This window comes from Symphalangus syndactylus, chromosome 6 (assembly GCF_028878055.3).
Source record: "Symphalangus syndactylus isolate Jambi chromosome 6, NHGRI_mSymSyn1-v2.1_pri, whole genome shotgun sequence".
Classification (NCBI taxonomy): Eukaryota; Metazoa; Chordata; class Mammalia; order Primates; family Hylobatidae; genus Symphalangus; species Symphalangus syndactylus.
In genome coordinates, this window is record NC_072428.2 from 50,942,218 (window position 1) to 50,960,155 (window position 17,938).

At 38.1% G+C, this 17,938-nt stretch overlaps 2 protein-coding genes across 12 annotated transcripts in view; one reads left to right on the top strand and one right to left on the bottom strand.

The window, feature by feature from the left end:
* HBE1 (hemoglobin subunit epsilon 1) overlaps positions 1-17,938 on the top strand; it is a 208,008-nt gene that overhangs the window by 144,966 nt on the left and 45,104 nt on the right. For 8 of the 11 annotated variants that reach the window (XM_063641225.1, XM_063641227.1, XM_063641226.1 and 5 more), the window contains exon 2: positions 17,651-17,743. The exons of 1 other annotated variant lie outside the window; for it this stretch is intronic. The gene's annotated coding sequence lies outside the window, so the exon portion shown is untranslated. Of the gene's footprint in view, positions 1-17,106; positions 17,142-17,650; positions 17,744-17,938 lie in introns of all 11 variants that reach the window. 2 more of the 11 variants (XM_063641232.1, XM_063641229.1) reach the window with 1 other exon arrangement.
* LOC129484521 (olfactory receptor 51B6) lies at positions 7,224-8,162 on the bottom strand. Its single transcript, XM_055282699.1, has one exon. The coding sequence runs from the start codon at positions 8,160-8,162 to the stop codon at positions 7,224-7,226; it is 939 nt and encodes a 312-aa protein (XP_055138674.1).

A 17,938-nucleotide genomic window follows, 5' to 3' on the forward strand; every position in this document is an offset into this window, starting at 1 on the left:
TTCTTTTGGCTTAGGATTGACTTGGCAATGCAGGCTCTTTTTTGGTTCCATATGAACTTTAAAGTAGTTTTTTCCAATTCTGTGAAGAAAGTCATTGGTAGCTTGATGGGGATGGCATTGAATGTATAAATTACCTTGGGCAGTATGGCCATTTTCATGATATTGATTCTTCCAACCCATGAGCATGGAATGTTCTTCCATTTGTTTGTATCCTCTTTTATTTCATTGAGCAGTGGTTTGTAGTTCTCCTTGAAGAGGTCCTTCCCATCCCTTGTAAGTTGGATTCCTGGGTATTTTATTCTCTTTGAGGCAATTGTGAATGGGAGTTCACTCATGATTTGGCTCTTTGTTTGTTTGTTATTGGTGTATAAGAATGCTTGTGATTTTTGCACATTGATTTTGTATCCTGAGACTTTAATGAAGTTGCTTATCAGTTTAAGGAGATTTTGGGCTGAGACAATGGGGTTTTCTAGATATACAATCATGTCATCTGCAAACAGGCACAATTTGACTTCCTCTTTTCCTAATTGAATGCCCTTTATTTCCTTCTCCTGCCTGATTGCCCTGGCCAGAACTTCCAACACTATGTTGCATAGGAGTGGTTAGAGAGGGCATCCCTGTCTTGTGCCTGTTTTCAAAGGGAATGCTTCCAGTTTTGGTCCATTCAGTATGATATTGGCTGTGGGTTTGTCATAGATAGCTCTTATTATTTTGAGATATGTCCCATCAATACCTAATTTATTGAGAGTTTTTAGCATGAAGGGTTGTTGAATTTTGTCAAAGGCCTTTTCTGCATCTATTGAGATAATCATGTGGTTTTTGTCTTTGGTTCTGTTTATATGCTGGATTATGTTTATTGATTTGCATATGTTGAACCAGCCTTGCATCCCAGGGATGAAGCCCACTTGATGAAGCTTTTTGATGTGCTGCTGGATTCAGTTTGCCAGTATTTTATTGAGGATTTTTGCATCAATGTTCATCAGGGATATTGGTCTAAAATTCTCTTTTTTTGTTGTGTCTCTGCCAGGCTGTGGTATCAGGATGATGCTGGCCTGATAAAATGAGTTAGGGAGGATTCCCTCTTTTTATATTGGTTGGAATAGTTTCAGAAGGAATGGTACCAGCTCCTCCTTGTACCTCTGGTAGAATTCGGCTGTGACTCCATCTGGTCCTGGACTGTTTTTGGTTGGTAAGCTATCAATTATCGCCTCAATTTCAGAGCCTGTTATTGGTTTATTCAGATATTCAACTTCTTCCTGGTTTCATCTTGGGAGGGTGTATGTGTCGAGGAATTTATCCATTTCTTCTAGATTTTCTAGTTTATTTGCATAGAGGTGTTTATAGTATTCTCTGATGGTAGTTTGTATTTCTGTGAGATCGATGGTGATACCCCTTTGTCATTTTTTATGGCATCTATTTGATTCTTCTCTCTTTTCTTCTTTATTAGTCTTGCTAGTGGCCGATCAATTTTGTTGATCTTTTCAAAAAACCAGCTTCTGGATTCACTGATTTTTTTTAGGGTTTTTTGTGTCTCTATTTCCTTCAGTTCTGCTCTGATCTTAGTTACTTCTTGCCTTCTGCTAGCTTTTGAATGTGTTTGCTCTTGCTTCTCTAGTTCTTTTAATTGTGATGTTAGGGTGTCAATTGTAGATCTTTCCTGCTTTCTCTTGTGGGCATTTAGTGCTATAAATTTCCCTCTACACACTGCTTTGAATGTGTCCCAGAGATTCTTTTCTGGTATGTTGTGTCTTTGTTCTCGCTGGTTTCAAAGAACATCTTTATTTCTGCCTTCATTTTTTTATGTACCCAGTAGTCATTCAGGAGCAGGTTGTTCAGTTTCCATGTAGTTCAGCGGTTTTGAGTGTTTTTTAATCCTGGGTTCTAGTTTGATTGCACTGTGGTCTGAGAGACAGTTTGTTCTAATTTCTGTTATTTTACATTTGCTGAGGAGTGCTTTACTTCCAATTAGGTGGTCAATTTTGGAATAGATGTGAGATGTGGTGCTGAAAAGAATTTATATTCTGTTGATTTGAGGTGGAGAGTTCTGTAGATGTCTATTAGGTCTGCTTGGTGCAGAGCTGAGTTCAATTCCTGGATATCCTTCTTAACTTTCTGTCTTGTTGATCTGTCTAATGTTGACAGTGGGGTGTTAAAGTCTCCCATTATTATTGTGTGGGAGTCTAAGTATGTTTGTAGGTCTCTAAGGACTTGCTTTATGAATCTGGGTGCTCCTGTATTGTGTGCATATATATATTTAGGATAGTTAGCTCTTCTTGTTTAATTGATCCCTTTACCATTATGTAATGGCCTTCTTTGTCTCTTTTGATCTTTGTTGGTTTAAAGTCTATTTTATCAGAGACTAGGATTGCAACCCCTGCCTTTTTTTGTTTTCCATTTGCTTGATAGATCTTCCTCCATCCCTTTATTTTGAGTCTATGTGTGTCTCTGCACATGAGATGGGTTTCCTGAATATAGCATACTGATGGGTCTTGACTCTTTATCCAATTGGCCAGTCTGTGTCTTTTAATTGGAGCATTTAGCCCATTTATATTTAAGGTTAATATTGTTATATGTGAATTTGATCCTGTCATTGTTATGTTAGCTGGTTATTTTGCTTGTTAGTTGATCCAGTTTCTTCCTAGCATAGATAGTCTTTACAATTTGGCATGTTTTTGCAGTGGCTGGTACCGGTTGTTCCTTTCCATGTTTAGTGCTTCCTTCAGGAGCTCTTTTAGTGCAGGCTTGGTGGTGACAAAATCTCTCAGCATTTGCTTGTCTGTAAAGTATTTTATTTCTCCTTCACTTATGAAGCTTAGTTTGGCTGGATATGAAATTCTGGATTGAAAATTCTTTTCTTTAAGAATGTTGAATATTGGTCCCCACTCTCTTCTGGCTTGTAGAGTTTCTCTCAAGAGATCAGCTGTTAGTCTAATGGACTTCCCTTGGTGGGTAACCCGACCTTTCTCTCTGGCTGCCCTTAACATTTTTTCCTTCATTTCAACTTTGGTGAATCTGACAATTAAGTGTCTTGGAGTTGCTCTTCTCGAGGAGTATCTTTGTGGCAGTCTCTGTATTTCCTAAATTTAAATGTTGGCCTGCCTTGCTAGATTGGGGAAGTTCTCCTGGATAATATCCTGCAGAGTGTTTTCCAACTTTGTTCCATTCTCCCCGTCACTTTCAGGTACACCAATCAGATGTAGATTTGGTCTTTTCACATAGTCCCATATTTCTTGGAGGCTTTGTTCATTTCTTTTTTATTCTTTTTTCTCTAAACTTCCCTTCTCGATTCATTTCATTCATTTGATCTTCCATCACTGATACCCTTTCTCACAGTTGATCGCATCGGCTACTGAGGCTTGTGCATTTGTCACGTAGTTCTCGTGCCTTGGCTTTCAGCTCCATCAGGTCCTTTGAGGACTTGTCTGCATTGGTTATTCTAGTTAGCCATTTGTCTAATTTTTTTCAAGGTTTTTAACTTTTTTGTCATGGGTTCGAACTTCCTCCTTTAGCTCAGAGTAGTTTGATCATCTGAAGCCTTCTTCTCTCAACTTGTCCAAGTCATTCTCCATCCAGCTTTGTTCCGTTGCTGGTGAGGAGCTGCGTTCCTTTGGAGGAGGAGATGCACTCTGATTTTTAGGGTTTCCAGTTTTTCTGCTCTGTTTTTTCCCCATCTTTGTGGTTTTATCTACCTTTGGTCTTTGATGATGTTGACGTACAGATAGGGTTTTGCTGTGGATGTCCTTTCTGTTTGTTAGTTTTCCTTCTAACAGTCAGGACCCTCAGCTTGCAGCAGATTTTTAAAAGAGCTTCCAGGACCTTGTCTCTATATTGAAGCATATGTCACTACGGGAATCAGAGCAGGGCATTACAATGATCTTTTAAGAAAATTTTGCTACCCTATAGCCCTTGACCCTACTCTTTTTTTTGTTTAGTTTTCTAAGGTAATTGTTAGAGATTTCCCAAGGTTTATTTGAAATGACACACCACTGAAAACATAACTGTTACAGATGATTTGTGGATACAGTACATATCACCTATCTTACTTTAGGACAGTCTGTGAAGATGATATTTTTCCTGCTGCAGTTCCTTTGTCAAGTGACTTTAGACAGAGATGGGACTGCAGGGGTGACTCAGGTCATGCTGGCATAGGAGAAGCAGGTGCTAGTGTTTCATTTGAACTAGTTGTTGGGCTGGGGTGGAATGAAAGCTCCCTAGGCCAGGAGGACATCTTTGCAATGTGGAGAGGACCCAAATCAGTGGGTGTTGCTCTTTGAATGTTGAAGGCCTTGTACCAAAGCACCACAGTTTCCTTATGAAACTTGGCTTCAAGGCTGGAGACGTTTTTGAAAGTATTAACATAAAATCCAATTCGTCTTGACTATAATAATGGTAACTTTTCTTGTAAGTCAACATTAAACTTTTCAAACCTTCTCTATGCTTTCTGAAATTCTACTTCTGCCTTAGACAGAGGCTCTCATCCTTTCTCCTGAAGCTCTGCTGAGCCTGATAGAGGCGGGCAGGCACTGTCATAGTCCACGAGCTTCCTGCTGCACTTGGTGATGCGATTCTTCAAGTCAGGAAATCGGTCCAGGTAGTTTTCCAGTGTTAGCAAGGATGCATCCATGAGTTTTTCATGGATATCCTCCCAGAGCACATCACCTTTCTCACCAACCATTTTCACACCTTCCTGCCCAGACCAATCCAGTGCACAGACTTCACACAGTGACTCAGCTTTGTCAGGGTCTCTTGAATGCCTCTGATTGCTTCTAAACATCCTCAGAGTTCTTTCAGGTCTGGTACCCTCTGCTTCTTGTGGCTTGAAGTTCTGGACATATTCTTCAAACTGTTTTTCTTTTGTCTCACCAGCTTTCCCTGGCTTCTGGAGGACCTTTTCCTGTGAATGGCTGAGTCTCTTCCAGGCATTCTTGGCAAAGATGCCCTCTTGATGTTGGCCAAGGCTGCAGGTCCAGGACCTGGGAGGAGCTGAGCGCTCAGTGTGGCTGGTGGCACGGAGGGGCGGGAGGGAGAGGGGGGAGGATCATGAGGAGGGGTGAGGTCTTTGACCCTACTGTTATGTTCTTCTGGGACCATCGGGAGCCCAGAGCTCTGCTCTGTTTCACAGGACTCCACAAAGAGAAACTGCAAGTCCCAGTCTTTCATCTCTCTTGGACTTTTTATCTTGTCTCTTCATCACATCTCATCAGTATAAGGAAGAACAGAAAAGGAGGAGAGAAACTCAGGGTTGTCAGTCAAATGTGTCTATTTACAGAATTTATAAAATGTATTGTTATCCTAGTTATCTTTATACTAGCCTGCTATGGCAGGTTTCAGGATCACTGGACCTAGAGGGTGAGTCAAGAAAGATTTTCTTTGAGGTGGCTTAGATCCCCCTGAATTCGTTCCCAAAAGCCCAAGGGAAGAAAGAACAGGATTAAGTATACATTGCCCATATCTTGGAAGACAATACAGAGAACAATAACAAACAGACAGAAGAACTAACAGACACACAAAAATACATGGGTCACTTTTGATTTTATTTATTCATTTTAATGAAAAATTATGTTTTGTTAAAAATGGTCTATGTGAGAGGTTCTGTAATACAGTAGGGAATAAGAACTATGTTGTATTTACTATCCTGGAGCACACAGTCAAGAAGCTACAAAAGAGAAAGGCAAATTTTACACATACTACAGGCAGACACACAGCCAAGTTGAATAGAACAAACAAAATCTTTTGGCCTAATCAGATAAAGATCATTTACTAGCTGGAAACTATTGTAAAGATATTATTTTATTTTTGTTTTCTCCATGTTATTTATACATCCCAAGAATTCTAAAAAATCCCCACCTTTCTGTGATGAAGAGTAGGTGGGCGGCCATAGATCACTGAGTGTCAGTATGACAGAGGCCAGAGATGAGGGACATCCAGCTGACTGGTCACTGGGTGGCCCCTTGTGTAGTCCAAGCACATCATACCCTGTATTTTGGTCAAAAGAATATCTTTTAAAATTCATTTAAAACTTATCATTTGAGTCATGGATACTGGCTCTTCACCTGGCCATAGGACCACAAACCCCCTCTTCTCATGCCTAGACTCTGAACAGAATCAACTTCGAAAAGTATTTGGAGCCAGAAAAGGCCATTTTATCTTCAGTTATGAGCATTGCCTCTGTCCTCTCCCTTCCTCCCCACCCTCCACATATGACCAACTGTTTGTTTTTCAACTCTGCTATTTTGCACATGCCAGACACCCCATCTAGTCTTATCTCTGATGTACCCCTAAACCAGACCTCTCATACCACTTTATGAAAATGCATCTCTCTGTTCAGTAGTAACTGGAATTAACTATGAAGACAATGGTCATCTGAATTAGAAATTATATCTCTGTTTTCAAATTATTTTCAATATTATTTGATAAATGTTAATCAAAGTTTTAACTGAACATATTTCTCATAGAGATACTTTCCCTAGACTCATCATTTTGAATTGAGGGAAATGGTTTACTCGTATTGAAGAAAGTAATTGAGGGAAATGGCTTACTCTCATTGAAGGAAGTCTCATTTCTTCATGTGCAATTTTCTAGAAACAGCAGCCAGCTCCATATGAGCAAGAAAACTGGATGTATGTCTGCAGTCAAAAATGCCTTATTCCTATGTATAACAGGGCTAATACATGCAGGCCATATGGAGAGCAATGGGCATTGACTGAAATACGGGTGACCCAAATCATAGACCCAAGAATTATATATATAATTGGTTTATATATATATATAAAATTTATATATATATATATAAACACATGCACAGATACACTATTATATATTAAATATTAAGTATATATAATAGTGTGTATTATATTAATATATATAATTGTGTGTATCTGTGTGTGTGTATATGTGTGTATGTGTGTAAGTATGTATGTATGTATATATATGGTGCCAGCCATAGGCTAATCAAACAATATGAGTTAAATTACCTGGGAAAACAATATCAGTTGAGCACTGAGATATGTGGTTAGTGTTGTACATATATCATATACAAATCAGCAATAGACAGGCAGGGTAAAATGATGTTCTAAGTAGCAGAGGAATTGGTTGATTTCCACTGAAATGCTGAGGGACTGATTAGTTCTCATTGAAATGACTTTCCCTAGTTACTTATGCCAGCAACGTTGTCACCCTGTCCAGGTTCCCTGAATTATTCCTCAGAGACCAGTGAAACAATGTCATGCTCTAGAGTGAGGCAGAGAGGATAAGCGAAGTATGCCACTCTGAATCTGCTTAGTTTTAATGCTATAGATAAATGGGTTCATAAAAGGTGGGAAAAGGAAGTAGATGTAGCTCATTGTGATGTGAACGACATGAGGAACATGCTTTCCAAACCTATGAATAAATGTCAGACAAACTACAGTGACATAGAAGACCAGGATGCAGCAGATATGAGAGACACATGTGTTGAGGGCCTTGGCCCTTTCTTCTCCAGAACCAATGCCCATGACAGTCTTGAGAATCAAAATGTAGGAGAAAAAGATGATGAGAAAGTCCAACAAGACCATTGCAAATAAACCTACAACTGGATAGAGATGGTTGAAGGTGATGTCAGCACAGGCTAGCTTGATGACCTCTTGGTGTAGACAGAAAGCATGGGAGAGTACATGGGATCGACAATAGGGAAACCAGTGTAGGCGAACAACTATTGGCATAGTGGATAGACTGGCCCTTGTCAATAGCCCCACACCAATCTTCATTACCTGGGTGTTGGTCAGGATAGAGGTATATCTTAAGGGGTTGCGGATGGCAATGAAACGGTCATAAGCCATGGCAAGCAAGACACCTGACTCCATGACAGAAAGAGTATGGATAAAATAGGCCTGAGAGAAGCAGGCTCCATGGCCAATCTCCCTGTGATTTAACCACAGAACACCTAGCACTGTGGGCATTGTGGTCAATGTCACTCCGAGGTCTGTAGCTGCCAACATGGCTAAGAAATAGTACATGGGCTCATGGAGGTTATGATCATTCCTGATGAGAAAGAGAAGAGTGCCATTGCCAAGAAGTATGGAGATGTAGGCTACCAATAATAGGATGAATATCCAGTGATGTGCTTTCTCCATGCCTGGGAAGCCAGTAAGCTGGAAGGTGGAAGCAGACTTATTGAGCCCCATTGCCAGCTTTGCAAAGAGGAAAATATTTACTCCAGGTAAAGCAATAGTAATCAGTTGTATAAAAGTTGCTCCTTGAGAATTCTACCTGTTCATAAGATGTTCACCAGTCCTGACTTTCAGTGACAGCAAGGATGATGATTTAGTCATTCCTGGGAGATCCTAGGTATGGGAAAATAGAATGTATAAAGAAGATATTATTTAGGGCTTACTCTATGTAAGATTATTGGATAATATGTTGGAGATACAGCTATTCATGCAGAATAAACGTTGTTGAATTCATTGTAAATCATATAACCCAGAAAATCAAAATGAAAGAAGAAATCACTATATTTGAATAGTGCTGTAATGGGCTGAAACTTACAGGTGACTTTTCATGGTGCTCTTCATCCTGACTGGTGGTATTATAGGGTGGATGTAAAGGTTTCCCAGACTATGTGAGACCTAAAAGATCAGTAGAAAAATGGTTCTAAGCACTATTGGAAAAACAGATATAAACATTATATGGAAAAACAAATACACAAGAAAGAAATATATGAAAAAATACAATAAAATAGTAAATTTCAGAGATTGACTTTTCTTCAATGTGCCTGGAGGGAAAATTGAATTGATGAAGCTCCAGAGACTTTTGGGTAGTTAGAAAATGACATAAGAGTGACTTATCTGTGTGTGTTTCCAAAGCACATAGAACTCTACGTTGCCCAGCTTTATAACCCTAGTTATTGATATGCTGCTTCAAAGAATTCAAATTTTCATAATAAAATTGAAGAATAAGCAGTAAAATGTGGATTTGATAAGTATTTGAAGGCACTAATTGATAATAGCACCAAACTACTGTTGCATATCACCTACTTGGTGATGCAAAAATAAAAATTGGTAGTTTAGGCAAGATCAAGGAGAATTTTTTTTTAAAACTATGGAATCTGATGGGATTTGACAAAAGTGAGAAGGCTCTGTGACTCATTAGAATTCTAAGATTTCAGCTGGTGCAGGCAGCCAACCTCTGAGAATACATAAATTGTGTGTTGGTGGCATGAGCCAGAGAAAATAGGCCCACCTTCTCTAATGGTTGGTTTGGACTATACATCTCGTATACTATTGAAAGAGCATATTGATGTAAATTTATGCATGACTTACAAGACCTCTTTCTGTCCATGAAAAAAATGCATCCAAGATTACTGGACTTTCATCTTCAGAAGAATTTGTTGAAGTTTGAGCTCTGCTCTTTCTAACAATAATGATCTTGGGAAAGTCATTTAATCTTGAGATTTGGTTACATAACCTGTAAACACTACTAGTGATTTCTGTCTTCTCAGTCATTCTCTTGACACAAAGTACGGGGAAATGTTTTGTAAAGAGTGGATAATTTTTTTATTTTTGTGTTTTTGTTATTGTTTCAGAGAAGCACCTCCTTTCTCTTTCTCTAGTGAGTACGTGTCAGGATTATTCACCCAGAGGTGTGTCAAATGATTTCATTTTTTTTTTATGGAAGCTTTGGGAACAGATATAAGATGATGATGGGGTTTTTAGGAGCCTGTGTTTGACTTTAAATAAAAATATTAAACTATAGTTTCTCTAATCAGCAGATAAAAGGTGATACGTCTGGGCGGGAAAGGGAAAGGAGAAAAGATTGATGAGCCAGTGTGGGAACTTCTGACATAGCTAAAAGTAACATTGAGCCTGGGGCATTGGGACTGAGGGAAGTAGAGGGGAAAGCAACTCTGTCCTCAAAAAGTGAGAAAAGGAGGTATTATTGCTCAATCTGCCTGCCAGTGAAAGGTTCAGACAATACTCAGCTTATGCAGGATTAAAGAAGCAGGTATGGCAAATAAAAATTGTACATAAGGTATATAACTTACTGTTTTATTATAGGTATTCATTGTTAAATGATTACCATAATCAAACTAATTAATATATCTATCACCTCACATAATAACTTTAATATTTTTGGTAGTAAAAATATGTGAGGTCTGCTTTCTTAGCAAATTTTAAATATGCCTAAATAAAGCTGGGAGGGAAAAGATAATACAGAACATTAATCTCGTTAATTGTGTTATATTACTACTAAATAAACATATAATGGATAAATAAATTAAAAAAAAAAACAGTAGTAGGAATACCAGATAGGGAAAATAAAGCTGAGAAACAAATGTATGGACCAAATAATTGTTGAATTTCTACCGTGTGTCAAGTATTGGACTGGGGCATTATATACACCTCATTTTTTGGGTAGAATCCTTAAAATAGCTGTTTGTCTTGTCTGTTTTCATATTGAAAACTGAGTGCTTTCACTCGATTCCCTCAGTTGCTTTTGTGGTACATGAGATGATCTGTGAGTTTCAGAGGGGATAAAAATCTAAAACCTTTGCCTCATCCCTGCAGCCATTCACCCTCTTCCAGGGTCTCTGTCATAGAATAGACTTCAGTTTTTATTAATGAGGAACTAATTCTCAAAGTCTCAAACTCTGCCGCATAAACTGATGGCTCTATGCAGACACCTCAGAGGGAGCCCATTCAGATGTTAACTTTCATTTATTCTCTCACCTTCCCTTCGGCTTTTTTCCTTCACTTTTCCTGACACTCTTTTCTGTCTCGCGCACTTAATGTCTCCATCCTTTTTTTACCCCCTTACCTTTGTCTATTATCCTTCCTGTGATGGTTAATATTGAGTGCAAACTTGACTGAAGGATGCAAAGTGTTGTTCCTGGGTGTGCTGTAAGGGTGTTGCCAAAGGAGATTAACATTTGAGTCAGTAGACTGGGAGAGGCAGACCCACCCACCCTCCATCCGGGTGGGTACTACCTAATCAGCTGCCAGTGCGGCTAGAAGAAAGCAGGCAAAAGAAGATGGAAGAGTAATGGATGCCTATTACACAATATAAACTTTTCCAGGTGCTAAAGCCACACAGCTATGTGAATCTCCACCCCTGATCCAGAGGCACACATAACCCAAGCTCCGTCCAAGCTTAATTTTGAATTGGTTTATTAGTCACATGGTCAGATAGTGACTTTTTTTCTAGAAAGTATTTGAATCTCTGATGATTACAGAGGTATATCTCCTCAAGAATTTGGAAGAGTTGATTCTATATTTGGCACTTATCTGGACTTCTAGGGTAGAAGACATGGGATTGGGGGCAGGGGGACTCTCAGGGTTAGAATGGAAGCCAGAGAGATTAAAGAATCAGTCAGGTGGAGAGAAATTACTACAACCCCATAATTCATGCCTGAGTCAACACCCATGCTGTGGTTTGTTCCTAGAATTGTTTGCCTTATGTGTTCCAGAATCTATCCTTCACTTTTTTATATATGAAGAGGTAACTCTCAAAGAAACCAAGTTTTAGAGATGTCAGGGAGTCTTTAGGACCCATGCCTACTATATATATCTACTCTTAGCAGACAACACTATTACTTTTCTCTTGCTAAGAAATCAGCTTCGATTTCCCTGTCTTTCTTTGCCTTGGTTCCTGCAATGAGATCTTACAGAGGAGATTCATTAAGTACCCTCACTGACCTGAAACTTTGTTCCCTTCCATTCTTCAGTTCCATAGTCATGTATCTCACATCTTTAGCCATATGAAAGATTTGGGCATTATCTTTTCAGAGTCTGCACATGAGCTTGGCTGGTAGGAACATTTATTTCTGAAGCTCCTCCCCAGAGACCATTCCTGATTTAGATAATTATTGTTCTTTCCTCCCTCCCTCTTCTGCTCCCTCCTTTCTTCCCTCTCTCCCTACCTCGTTCCTTCCATCTTTTTCTCTATTATTTGTGCCCTCAGCCTTGTGGGTATCGGGCTTTGAACAGCACGACCCAAGATCTCTCTCTCTGTCCTGGCTTTTACTGGAGGTTTTCCTCTGTTGGAAGTTGAATATTTTGTCTACATTGTGGCTTTGGCTCTTGCTGTGCTACTTTGGAATTATTTTATCTCATTGCATTTCGTAGTCCTTACCTGTAAAACGCATATAATAATTGCCATCACATAAAGTTATTGTGTGGTATGGTTTAAAGAGAAAGCACTTGAAATGGTACTCAATATTTAATAAACAATTCATGTCAAATATTGTCATCTCTGTCATAACCAATTAAACTTATTTTAATTATTTGCATTTTGGATTATCTTCCCTTATTGCACAGTGAACTGTGTGAGAAACAGACTCTATCTTTCATAATCTTATGGTACATAGATATTCAAGTGATTAAACCATCGAATCAATGTTACATTCCCCAATTTCTACCATTGGAGATAGACGGTCTTACAGGCAATTTAATATTTCTCTGATTGATACAGAGAAATTTTCACTTCCAAATTAAACCACTATCTCATGAACACTATTCTGCTTAGCAAATAGATTTTTTTAAACATCTATAAGTAGCAGTACAGATGTATGTATAAAGGATATACAATGAACACACAAATACATTATTTTTCTCATTCAGCAAATGGTGAGATTTAAGTTAGTGGTTGATAAATTAAATATTTGGTTACTGATACAATGATGATGAAAAGACTATTGAGAAAGTATATTACAGAGGGCAGAAAGGGCTTTAATGAACCTCTTGTTATTTAGTAAAAAAAATTATTAAGGTTAATTTACATAAAGAAATGTGAGCACATCATAAAGGTCTAGCTCAATGAATTTGTCACAGAATAAGTTCACTCACATAGTTGCCACCCAGAACAAGAGCTAGAACTTTACCAATACCTCAAAAATTCCTTTGCACTCCTTTCAAGTTCACCTTCCAGATTAGTTTTATTAAGTTGTCACCTTTATGTAAGTGGAATTAGAGTCTTGATTCTATGCTCATCATTATGTTTTGAGAAATACCTGTGTATTTTTATGTAGTAGTAGTTTGTTCATTTTCATTCCTATATGATATTCCGATTGTATGAATATACCCCATATTTACTCTGGTGCTCTTGATAGTTAACAGTAATAGTTGGGGCTGTCACAGAATGCTACTTAGATAATTCTGCTACATGCTTATTTGATTGCTAGTTTTTGTGCATATACGTATGAATTTCTATTAGGTCTCATCATAGGAATACAATTCCTTGGATAAACATATGCTTATCTACAGTAGATACTATCAAATACTTTCTAAAGTGATAATTTGTTAAAAATATATTCCACTAACAGTTCACAAGAGTTTCAGTTGGTTTACATCTTTAACAACACTAGGTGTTCCAGGGTTTTTTAAGAAGCGATTCTACTGCGCGTGTACTGGTATCTCATTGTAATTTTGATTTGCATTTCCCTGATAATGAATAACATTGCACACATTTTCATATATTTATTGATCACTTGCCTCTTTTGTAAAGTAACTTTTTCAGCCTTTTACCCATTTCAGAAAACAAGTAGATTGTCTATTATTCTTTTATTGATTTTGGGGTTTTATTTATAAATTATTGATATAACTCTTGTGCCAGATATGAGTATAGCAAATTTACAACTTATACCTGACATTTGTATTCTCTTAATAGTTTTCACAAAAATAAGTTTTTAATTTCTATTCAGATTTATGGTTTTTATTTGTGTGTAATAGTTAAGGCATCTTAAATCCTAAATAAATGAATAAAAATCACTCTGTTACCTTATAATATCTTTAACTGTTCACCATAAACTGAATTTTGCCTATGGTATGAGGCGGGGATCAAAAATTTTCACGCCCAGATTAGTTTTGTGCCTTTGATTAGCCTCCATTATTTTTTGCTCCCAGAATGACCCTGGAAATCACAACCATAGCTGGATCCACCCTCTTGTACCATTTCACGTAGTTACAACATTATCTTGTTAGCAGAAACAGGCATGGTATCACCTGTGTGATGATATATTTTATAGTAGCTCCCTATCCAGAACATTTATATTCTCGTTAAACAACCAAATGTATGCATTCACAGATAACCAAGCCATGTGATAATTGACTTTGTTCCTGACACAGGCTGGGCTGTCCAGAAGTAGATACTGATACTTTTTAAAGTAAAATGTATTTACTAGAAAGCAATACCTTTGAAAGAAAGGAGGAGGTAGAATTGGTCAGAAGAAGAAATCAAACTGAGATACAGGCTGGCAAAGGCTTGACCAATCTAGTAGAAAGCTCTGGAGCAAGTATTACCCAACAATATTACCCCACACTGGGGGAAATGGCCAGGTTTTCAAAACTCTGCCTTACTTAGTCATCAGATGTGAGTTGCCCCAGGGAGGTCTTGGCTTTGGGCAAAGTCGTTCTGTGCAGCTGAGGGTCCTGTATGAGCTGAGAGTTGAAGACTGTCTGCTGACCACATTCCCAGAGCAAGGCAGGAAGTCTTTCTCTCTCTCTTTTTCTTTTTTTTTAAGAGTCTCGCTTTGTCGCCCAGGCTGGAGGGCAGTGATGCAATCTTGGCTCACTGGAACTTCCGCTTCCCGGGTTCAAGCAATTCTCCTGCCTCAGCCTCCTGAGTAGCTGGGATTACAGGCGCCCGCCACCATGCCTGGCTAATTTTTGAATTTTTAGTAGAGACAGGGTTTCGCCATGTTGGCCAGGCTGGTCTCAAACTCCTGACCTCAGATGTTCCACCCGCCTCGGCCTCCCAAAGTGCTGGGATTACAGGCTTGAGCTACTGCGCCCGACCAGGAAGTCTTTCTCTAAAGGGGATTCCGGACTACATATCTCATGTCTACAACAATTTCTTTGTTAATATATTTGGAGGCCATTTTCCAAGACCTTTCAGATTGATATGTTCAATCTAATTTCAGTTCTCATCACTTACAGGCCAATGAACATATTATCCAGATATTCCAAAAATATCTGCCGGGTTTTACTGGTTTTCAGCTGCACCTGTGGTCACCAAAGTTTCACAGAGACTGATGCTTATCTGGAGCTTCAGTAAAGTTTTCATATAAAAAAGCAAAATAAATAAATAAATAAACCCTTCACTTTAAGGGCATTTGTTTTCTTAACCTTTTATTTTGAAATAATTATAGATTCATAAGAAGTTGCAAAAAATATAAAGGGAGATCCTGTGGACATCTCAGTTTTTACCTAGTGGTTACATCTTGAATAACTATCGGAACCAGCAAATTGACATTGATATGATCCACACAGATTATTTAAATTCCATTAGTTTTACATGCACTGATATATTTGTGTATATGTATATAGTTCTATGCAATTTTATTACCTATTTAGATTAATGTGCATACCACCACTGTCAAAATACAGAATAAACCTATCTCCACAAGGCTTCCTCATACTACTTCTTTTTAGAAACATCCACCCTTCTTCCTTTCCCTTCTCCCTTTATCTCTAAACCCTGGCAACTGCTGATTTCCATATCAATAATTTTACCATTTCAATAAAGCTACATAGATGAAATCATTGGCTTTTTTTTTCACTAAGCAGAATTTTTCTAAGATATATCCACTAGTTCCATGTGTTAATAGTTTATTTTTTATTGCTAAGCAGCAATCTCTTGCAAGTTGTACCACAGTGTATCTGTTCACCTATTGAAGAACATTTGGGTTGTTCCCAGTCTTTAGCAATGATAAAAAAAAAAAAAAAGCTTTTATGAACACTCATGTGCAAGTCTTTGTATAAAGACTTTGTATTCATTTCTTTGATAAAATGTGCAAGAATGTCTTATAAGCCTGTCTAGGTCTATCATCAGCATTTTGTAATAGGCAGCATTAATTTCTAAACATATTTATTAAGTTTATGCCTAAATATACCTTCAGTATTGAAAAGGTTAAGTAGCTTGCCCATGTTTACATTGCTAGAGAATTTTCTAGCGCTTCCATAAAAAAGTACCACAGACTGCATGGCTTAAACCACAGAAACTAATTTTCCCATAAGTTCTGAAGGCTAGAAGTCCAGAGTTAAGGTGTTGGCAGGGTTGGTTTCTTCTGATGCCTCTCTCCTTGGCTTGTAGATGGCCATCTTCTCCTTGTGTATTCACATGTTTTCCCTTTGTATCTGTCCATATCCAAATTTCCTCTTATAAGGACACAAGTCATATTCAATTAAGATACACCCTAATGACCTCATTTTAACTTAATCACTTCTTTCAAGACCCTATCTCTAAAGACAGCCACATTCTCAGGTACTAGTGGTTAGTACTTCAATATATGAATTTTGAGTTGGGACATAATTCATAACAGTTAGTGATAGTCTTTTATTTGCATTGATCATTACATTAATTATAAGAAAGCATAGTAACAGCTGAATAATTTATTCAGCTGTTTATTGAAAGGAAATTTGTTCTTCTGGTAATATATGTATATTTCCCCTTAAAACCAGTAATAGGCAGAGTGGTTCCTGTAGGATTGGAGGGAAAACCAAAAATATTATAGTCCCTGGGACTAAAGTGATGTGGTGTGCTTGGCTGAAGCACCATGTGATGAGTGTGCCTGCTGCATCCCCTGGAAAAGAGAAAAGTTCTGGTAGGCTAAACTCAACAAGGGAATAGTTAGTGATAACTGCAGATCGTGCGTTCACATTGGGTACTAGAGAAGGCGGCCTGAATTTTATTATATTGACTCTAGTCTATCTAGCTCTCTGCCTTCAAGCTTTCTCTGATCTAAACCAAGCAGGAAATACAGTTGAAATTCAGGTTACATAGGCCAAGAAGATACACAGCTTTCTCTTGAGATAAACTGGGAAAGATTTGACCTTTGAAGTAAATGTAGGGAATAAATTACTTCCCAAAGGTGATGCCAGAGTCTGCTGGGGCTATGAAGACAGGCTCTCTGATTCCCCACACATGAAGTTCCTACCAGTGGCTTGATTTGGCCAGTAACTTATTTGGAAAAAGATTATTTAAAAGCTTGGGGGGACTAATTAAGTGTTCCAGCTCCCTCTAAGGAGGAGTTAATACAGAGTAAATATTTCTTAAGATCCAAGTTGGCTATAAAAGGGAGACATCTGGGAAGGTGCTGTCTTTATTAATAACCACAGTGACTGCTTCTCTTAACAGATGTTGAGAAGGAACAACATGATCTGAGTCTTTAGGTAAGACACAATAACCCTGCTCCTCCTCACCATCAATCAAGTTATGGTACCTGGGAGTATGGTGAAAGAGTGTACTAGGAGACTCCTCTATAAGCTCTCCAGAGAAGGATAAGGAGAAGAAGTGAAGGATCTCAATGGTCCACAGCTTTGGATGTGTGTGCAGATTTCAGTCTGAAGTTGATAGAACTTTAAAAGCAATTCCAAGTGATGCCAACCAACCAACTACCTAAGACCTTCTGTACTCAGTGATGTGAATATGATTGACCCTTTCATATGTCTTCTTTCCTTTCTAAGAGATGAACAGGAAGGCACCTCTGATTCTACTAGATTTTACTTTTTAACAAAGCAGAGAAAAATTATGGCTGTAAATGTTAGAAGTTTATCTGATTTTCTAGGTGTTCCATTATAGAATCTTCTTCTTGCTTCTATCCTCAGTCTTTGTGATCTCTTTACTTCCCTATATTTTTTTCCTCAGCTTTTATCTCTTCTCTCATTGTCTTTGTTCTCAGAAACCAAGAGCCGCATCTAGCTGAGGACACGAGAATTTTCCACAAAACAAAGTAGAGTGATTCCATAGATCACTATTATAGCTGCATTACCAGGTATGTATGCATGGAATTCTTGGGAATGGAGAAGGGGAAACTTTAAGTTGCAGGTTATTATTGGCAAAATACAATCATTGCCTTACACTTTGGTTAGCTTTCCCTGTAGTGATTCATCACTTGTGCTGCATATTCTCTTATAAGAAGGAATTTTTCACAAAGTTGAGATACAGTGAAAGATTAGGTTAAAGGAGA